Source organism: Rutidosis leptorrhynchoides, chromosome 8 (assembly GCF_046630445.1).
Source record: "Rutidosis leptorrhynchoides isolate AG116_Rl617_1_P2 chromosome 8, CSIRO_AGI_Rlap_v1, whole genome shotgun sequence".
Taxonomy (NCBI): Eukaryota; Viridiplantae; Streptophyta; class Magnoliopsida; order Asterales; family Asteraceae; genus Rutidosis; species Rutidosis leptorrhynchoides.
In genome coordinates, this window is record NC_092340.1 from 348,532,478 (window position 1) to 348,541,525 (window position 9,048).

Genomic DNA, 9,048 nt, shown 5'->3' on the forward strand with positions numbered 1-9,048 from the left:
CAAAACCGAGATGTGAAACGAGTATCTCGATCCGAAATAATAGATATAGGAACCCCGTGTCTCGATATCACCTCCTTGATAAACAACTTAGCCAAGGTCTCCGATGATATCGCTTCCCGGATGGGAAGAAACAAAGCACTTTTCGTCAATCGATCAACTATTACCCAAATCGAGTCAAATTGGGTTCTCGCCGTCTTTGGTAACTTTGTGATGAAATCCATGGTAATGTGCTCCCATTTCCATTTCGGGATTTCTAACGGTTGTAACTTACCATACGGCTTTTGGTGCTTGGCCTTAACTTGCAAACACGTAACGCATTGCTCAACATACTTTACAACGTCACGTTTCATGCCCGACCACCAATACTCTTTCTTCAAATCATAATACATTTTCGTCGCACCCGGGTGAATGGAATACTTTGACTTATGTGCTTCATCAAGTAGCACTCGTCGATGATCACCCATTTTAGGCACCCACACTCTTCCTTGAAAAGATAACAAACTGTGCGAACCTAAGGTAATAAACTCCGTTTGTCCCACGATTCGTTCCTCATGCTTATTGTTAACAAAAGCTTCGATTTGAGTCTCGCCAAGCTTTACAAGAAAATCGTTGGTAATAATCATGCGTAACGATCCTACTCGTATCGCCGGATGTTGACTCTTTCGACTTAACGCATCCTCAACCACATTCGCCTTACCCAGATGATAAAGTATTTCATAGTCATAGTCTTTCACCACATCCATCCATCTACGTTCATGATAGTTCAAATCTATTTGATCAAAAAGGTGTTTTAAGCTCTTGTGATCAGAATAAATCGTACACTTGACACCATAAAAGTAATGGCTCCAAATTTTCAACGCATGAACAACCGCCGCCAACTCAAGATCATGAGTCGGATATCTCATTTCGTGTTCCTTTAATTGTCGAGAGGCATAAGCGATGACTTTACCCCTTTGCATTAGAACACACCCGAGCCCATTTAAAGACGCACCACAATAAACCGTCATGTCCTCTACCCCTTTCGGTAACACTAACACCGGAGCTTGACATAACTTCTCTTTTAACAATTGAAAAGCAATTTCTTGCTCATTCTCCCAATTAAACCTCGCGTTCTTTCTCGTCAATTTCGTCAATGGAGAAGCGATCTTAGAAAAGTCTTGGATAAACCGACGATAATAACCGGCCAATCCGAGAAAACTTCGGATTTTCATAGGTGTAGTCGGCCGTCCCTAACTCTTCACAATCTCAATCTTCCCTGGATCTACTTGAATACCATCCTTATTCACAATATGGCCAAGGAATTGAACTTCCCTTAGCCAAAATTCACATTTAGAGAATTTTGCATACAACTTCTCCTTCCGCAACGTCTTCAACACACCACGCAAATGATGTTCATGTTCCTTCATACTCTTCGAATAGACAAGTATGTCGTCAATGAACACAATCACCGACTTGTCCAACATAGGTTGGCACACTCGGTTCATAAGATCCATGAATGCTGCCGGTGCATTCGTAAGACCAAAGGGCATAACTACAAATTCAAAATGCCCATAACGCGTTTGAAAAGCCGTTTTCTTAATGTCTTCCTCACGGACCCGCATTTGGTGATAGACGGACCGTAAGTCAATTTTAGAAAAATACGTTGCACCTTGGAGTTGGTCAAATAAATCGTCAATCCGAGGCAATGGATAACGATTCTTTATCATCACTTTGTTCAACTCCCTATAATCGATGCACATCCGCATACTGCCATCCTTCTTCTTCACGAATAAAACCGGAGCGCCCCATGGTGAAGCACTCGGTCGAATAAAACCCTTTTCAAGAAACTCTTGGGTTTGATTTAACAACTCTTGCATTTCCATTGGTGCTAAACGATAAGGAGTTTTAGCAATGGGAGTAGCCCCCGGAACAAACTCAATGCGGAATTCGACTTGTCTTTCTGCCGGAACACCCGGTAACTCATCCGGAAAAACCTCTTCAAACTCATTAACTACCGGAATTTCACGAATGGATGGTGGCTCTTCACGAGTATCAACTATATGAGCAAGAAAAGCCATGCCACCACTACTAAGAAAATGTCGTGCCCGTGCAATAGTGCATAATGGCACAAGTCTTCTTCGCTTATCACCATGAATGATTAACTCTCCCCCACTTGGGGTCTTCACACGAATGAACTTTTCGTGGCATGCAATATCGGCTCTATAACGATCGAGCCAATCCATGCCCATAACAATATCAAACTCGACCAAAGTGATCGGAATAAGATCGATTTTGAACGTTTCGGTACCAAACACAACATTACAATCTTTACAAACATCAACCCCTATCACCGTCTTGCCATCCGCTATTTCGACTTCTACCGGACGACTTAACTTAGCTAATGGTTTATTAAGTTTAGGCACAAATCTTGGAGAAACAATCGATAAATTAGCACCACTATCAAATAGGATCCTTGTCGGATTAGAGTTAACCATGAAAGTACCTGAGACAACTTCGTTTGATTTCTTGGCTTCGTCATTAGTCATCAAATAATTTCGCCCTCTAGCCGTACCCTCCGCCTTCTCTAACCGTTTAACATGATCGGTGTTCAAGTCGGGACACTCCAACTTTCGGTGCCCTTTCTTGTTGCAATTAAAACAAGTGAGCTTGCTTGTCGAAGAAGGCTTTATACAATCTCGGGTCAAATGACCCCGTACCCTACAATTGTAGCAAGTAGGGACAAAACTTTCAAAACCACCCTTCTTCACACTATTCGCACTCTCGGAACTCTTCTTGTTCTTCTTGTTTGAAAATTTTGAATGACTCGAACCTTCAAATTTTCTCTTAGAGAAAGAGAAATCGCTTTGCTTTGGAACTTCCGGTTCGAAGCCCCGGGCTAACTCAAACAATTCCTCAAAAGACTTAGCCATTCCCCGACTAATCTTATGCTTTAACTCGTCGCTTTGTGTACGATAAAAATCTAACATCAACTTGTGATCATTGCCAACATACTCCGGGCAAAAATGAGTCTTTGCCAAAAAGGTCGACTTGAGAGTAACCAAGTTCATTGAACCTTGTCGCAAATTGTGCAACTAGTCTCGGATTTTATCAAGGTCGGAAGGAGTTCGGTATTATTTGAAAAATTCCTTTTTAAACTCTTCCCACGTTAAGCTCATGCATTGCACTTCACCATAAAACTTAATTTTATCGTCCCACCACAACTTGGCCTCTTCACGTAACATGCTAGAACCATACCTCGTCTTCTTCTCGGAGGACACTCCGTGATACGGAAGGCCTCTTCAATGTCGGAAATCCAACATGTGCTCTTCAATGGATCCCTCACCCCATTAAACATAGGAGGTTGAACATCCTTGAAGTTTTTTTAATGGAAGTCTCGCCTTCCATAACTAGCATTTCCATCACCCCCTTCGCCCCGAGGATAAATATTTCTAGCTTCTAATGCCTCTTCAATCGCTGTTAGACGATGTTGCTTCCGCTGTTAGAATTGTTGTCTTGGTGTTATAGACTTGCTGTTATGGACCTGCTGTGTTAGATTTCCGCTGCATTACTTAGAGATGTCTCAATCATGGAACTTTTCTTTTGCATTCGTAACTTACGTTATTTTCAAACAATGGCTTTGTAACTACCTTTGGGTCACATACTTATGTTAACGCTTCTATTCATAGGAAGCACGTTATCTTTTGTAAACGCTATCTTTTTATGAATGCAAAACTGGTTTTCAAACAGCATATAGTGTTTGACCTTGTAATGATCCCGTTGTTGATGAACCGTACACGATGATTTTGTACGGGGCGTTGGTCCACAAAACCAAAACATGCAATACCTTTATGTCTCGAGTCAAAGTACCAGATGCATGCAACAATTACAAACTTACAATTATTAGAACTAGATAAACTCATAAATAATAATATTATGAAAAACTATGAATGTTACAACACACTTACACACATAATTATTTTCTAATGTTCGAGAAAAATAATAATTCATCTCAATAAATAATTTCGCATTATAATTTAGTACCTGGTTACACTATTATACTACCCGATTACACAATTTTGTAGCACCCAAGACTCATCGATAAAATGAGTTGTTACAACATGAATCCCTTCTTTTGGTTGCTTGATGTCCACATATCGGTCGTGATGGCAAGCCTACTTTTACTCGTCTCCAACAAACTCATAGTTTTAGCCTTCTCGAAGTCGTATATTTCAAATATATCTTTCTTGATGGTATTTCGAGAGACCGCCTTAAACAATGGTTGAAGTGAACTTGTAAAATGTCTAAACCCAACATGCTCAACCATAGATAATGGGTACTCATGTAAAATGATCATCGAAGCAAGCTCTTTCCTTACCTCCTTTTGTTCAAACATATGTTTCTCGACAGAAAATTTTCCGTTTGAAGCAACTTTTGTATTTAACAACGCTTGTTTTATATCCTTTCGAGAACGTTGGATACATATTTTAGTATGATTTTGAAGATGAGTAGTACCATTTCTTGTGCCGCTACTTAAATTTTTCTGACAATATATGCATGTAGCCTTCCAGACGCCATTGATTAGCTTCCTCGTCACTCTCTTGAATATTGCCTTGATCATAACCCTCTTTAACATCATTCTTTCTTTTTTTCTGGTTCAATTGGCTTGAAGTTGCACTCGATTCTATTCGAGATGGAGCTGACGTGGGTTTGAACCATCTTGTGAAACATTTTGAGATTGAAATGGAGGAGGTACAAAAGTTCGGTTGTTTTCAGACATCATTGAGGTTACACTTTGTCGTTTGTAATGTAGACTATGTAGGGGCGGGTTTACATAGACACCCGTGGAGTCACGAGATACCGCTAGTTCAAAAATTTTTAGCAGAAAATACCCGTTAAATTGTATAAGACACCATTAAATTTGATTGAAGGACCTCATATAATTTAAAATTTATAGATATTTTTTTTTAAATTGTGTAGGACACTATTAAATTTAACTACTTGGAGCCCATATATTATTTGAATTTGTAATTTTTTAAGGTAAACTATCACTAAATAACATTCAAATATCATTAGTGCTGAAAAAAATTTCGGGACTCCATTCAGTCGTAATTCTAGAATCGTCAAGTCGTAATTCTAGAATCACCACTGAGACTATGTTTGTTGAATTGTTTTTTTATTGTTAATCTACGTGAGAATGCAATCATGTAGGAAGCCACGATTGTAGGAGATTTAAATCCTTTGAAAGTTTGAAGAGTTGTTATGTAAAGAATTAAGTGTTAAAAAATAAATAAAAAATTTTCATATTTCAAAAGTACATTGAGAAGGTATCTGAGTTACTCTATTAAATGCAGAGACAACATTTTTTTTTTTTTTTTTGGCGAAAAAACATATATATATATAAAAATAAAAGGAAGATCTGACGATCTTGTGGTGTTACAATTGAGACGGATTATAAAATTTGTTTGACATGCGTATCACAAACTGCCCTATTGAACTCACCTATACAAAGACGAGCTAACGTATAGAATTGATAAACATTGAAAGCAACATCACAAACCGGGAAGAAAAATCCCGATTTGTGACTTTCCTTTAAATGCAGAGACAACATAGCAAGCCGCGTGACTTTCCTTTAAATGCTTAGATTTTCAAGGTTTTTAATTATTTGTATCAAAATGTAACCATACTGTCTACATGCATATTAAATGGCCGTACTGTTCACCGTATATAAATTTAAGGAGCATATTTTAAACAGTTTCTAAATCAAAAGCAAATCAAAGACCCTCCGCTTTCCTCCGCTCACTCCATCTTCCCTTGGTTCCATTCAAATCAAAACACAAAAAAAGATCCACGCCTTAATCGTTCAAGGTTAGTATTTGTTCTAATTTTCCACTAACACGTATCTTATATCTATTAATTTCATGTTAAATGTGTTAATATCTCCTGACAAATCATTTATCTTTTTTTATACTTGATAATACTGAGATTTTAGTTTGGGTTTAGGTCTTATGAGTTAGTTCTTACATATATGTATGTGTTGTATATTTAGGTTTGTTGGATTAATATTTGTTAACATTTTCATCCCGTTCTTTGCGCATTCACTACATGTTTATTTCTGGCTTTTATATTTGTGCTTATTTGCGTCATGGCTGTTCAATCCATCAGTTTATATATACATGACTTATATATGTTTTATTTGTAGAATATGGATAATAATGAAAGGACATTCAACGGATGCAACTTAACACCAGAATTTGAAGATGACTTTATTAGTAGCATGCCAGAAAATGTGATAACTTTTATTCTGGATCGTGTTCCTATTCAGTATGCGGTTAGAACTAGTACTTTGTCTAGTAAATGGAGGTTTAAATTGACTCTGCTCTCACAACTCGTATTTGATCGTGACTTTGACTCGTATTTAGCAAAAAAAAAGGAATTTCAAAAGACTGAGAAAATTGTAACTCGAATCCTGTTTCATCACAAAGGAGACATAACAAGATTTTCCGTTTCTTTATACACAAATTTGACTGCTGAGTCTATCAGTGATTCGGTTATCAGTGATTGGGTTATATTCTTGTCCCGGAATAAAATTAAGCATCTCTCTATTGAAAATTATGCCTCACCATGCTTTAATTTGCCTACCCATCTATTTTCTTGTTTAGAATTGAAACATTTTGTTAAAATGCAATGCAAATTTGGTATTATAAAATAATATGGAATTTGTAGATGTATATATGTAAAATATCTAGATATTAATATATATAAGAAAATATCTAGATATTAGAAAATAAAAGAAAAATCTAGAAAAGAAAAATATAGATATTTGTATAGAAATATCTAGATATTTATCCATAGAAATATCTAGTTTCTAGAATGTTCCATGGGGTAGTATAAATATGAGTGATGAGTAGTTCATTTGTGTAAGGTGTGAGTAAGTGAAGTGTGAAGTAGAGAAGAAGTAAGAAGTGAAGAAGAAGAAGAGTTAGAAGTAGAAGTTGTGAAGAAGTAAGAGTGTGAGTTGAGCCCATAATATTGTAATTTCTTTGTATTAATAAAAGTGTTATTTGTTAAGTTTCCCGGTTAAGCCTTAGTTCGTGTTTGAGTTCTTAGTGCACTTGTGTTATTTTTATTATATGGTCGGCTCTGCCGCCTAAGTGATATATGGTCGGTTATACCGCCTAAATGATATATGGTCGACACTGTCGCCTAAATATTATTGTGCACTAAGGATATATAAAATTAAAGGCTAACCAACGTCAAAGTGTTGGTCTAGTGAGTGAGTATAACCTAGGTCCTCTATAGTGGGTGTGTTGGGCTCGTCGAAGTTTCCAACAATTGGTATCTGAGCGGGTCGTTCGGGACCATTGCTAGTGGAGGTACTCATCGGTAAACGTTGGACGTTTACATCGACTTGTTTTCACCAAGGCTATAAGGGAGATTATGTCGGAGCACAGTTAGGAACTGTGAAAGCTCATCGGTCAGGGACCAAGCTTATTGGACGTTGGACGTCACGATGACAGATCTTGCAAGTACGAGCAGTGGAATCAAGAGTCTCTATAACCACAACTATGGTTATTGGCGGACTTGTATAGAATCCTACCTACAAGGACAGGATTTATGGGAAATAGTTGCTGGCAGTGACACAAAGCCTCCACCAAAAGAAAATGCCGAAGCCTTGAGAAAATGGAACATCAAGGCTGGGAAGGCTTTATTTATACTCAAGACTACAATCGAGGAGGATCTATTAGAGCACATCCGTGACGAGAAAACACTGAAGGCAGCTTGGGAAACTTTTGACAAGTTATTTTCAAAGAAGAATGAAGGACGCCTCCAGCTCTTGGAAAATGAGCTCGCAGGTATCTCACAAGGAAGTCTATCCATTTCTCAGTATTTCACCAAGGTGAAATCTATTTGTCGTGAGATATCTCAACTTACTCCTGAAGAAAAAGTGAGTGATGTAAGGATGAAGAGAATTATCATCCATGGCTTAAGATCCGAGTATAATGGATTTATAGCCACTGTGAGAGGATGGCCTACTCAACCATCATTAATAGAGCTGGAGAATTTATTGGCTAATCAAGAGGCATTAGCCAAGCAGATGAATAAAGTAACCATAAAAAACGTAGAAGATGCACTCTTCACCAATAAGAAGAAAGCTACGTCTCGAAGACAAGACGTGACGAAAGGAAAGCAGACATATGGGTGGAAGGGCCACCCAAAATCAAAAGGCAACACTTCAGGGGGACCTCAACAAGGAAGAAGAGATCATCGCCAATAACATGGAGAAAATGATAAGAGAAAGAATGGTGAATGCTTCAATTGTGGCAAGAAGGGTCATTTTGCTCGAGATTGTAAATTCCCCAAAAGGCAAACTTTTGAAGGAAATGTGACCGCCGCAAGAGATGAGAAGAAAGAGGTCACATTCGAAGCAACCATTAATGAGGAAACATGGGATGCAGAAGCTGGACTCTCTGGTGAAGCTGACATAGATGATCAAGCTCTTACAACAACTTTAAAGTCAAAAATAAACTACAAAGATGATTGGATCATCGATTCTGGGTACTCAAATCATATGACCAACGATGGGACAAAGCTACAAGAAATGGAGCATTACAAAGGAAAGAGAGTCGTGTTGACAGCCAACAATTCAAGGTTGTCTATTTCTCACATTGGAAAGACAATAATTCCAAATGAATGCGACTCTCAAAAGCTCCAACTCGAGAAGGTGTATCTTATCCCTGGCCTAAAGAAGAATTTACTGTCAGTACCACAATTGATAGCAGAAGGAAACTATGTGCTCTTTGGACCAGAAGATGTGTCTGTATTCAAGAGAGTAAAGGTGGTTGGCAATCCAGTTATGCATGGAAGAAGAATAGAATCGGTCTATGTATTATCTGCTGAAACAGCTTATGTGGATAAGACTCGAAAGAATGAGACGGCTGATCTGTGGCATGAACGTCTTGGGCATGTGGGATACAATAAGTTAAAGGAGATGATGGTGAAACGCATAGTAAATGGGCTTCCTCAAATTGATATCCGAACAGATACAATATGTGCTGGATGTCAATTTGG

General features: G+C 38.1%; 1 protein-coding gene across 1 annotated transcript; it reads right to left on the bottom strand.

Moving 5' to 3' along the window:
* Window positions 1-4,090: 4,090 nt before the first annotated feature.
* LOC139864595 (zinc finger BED domain-containing protein RICESLEEPER 3-like) lies at window positions 4,091-4,615 on the bottom strand. The gene has a single exon (XM_071853175.1). The coding sequence runs from the start codon at window positions 4,613-4,615 to the stop codon at window positions 4,091-4,093; it is 525 nt and encodes a 174-aa protein (XP_071709276.1).
* Between the last annotated feature and the right edge of the window lie 4,433 nt (window positions 4,616-9,048).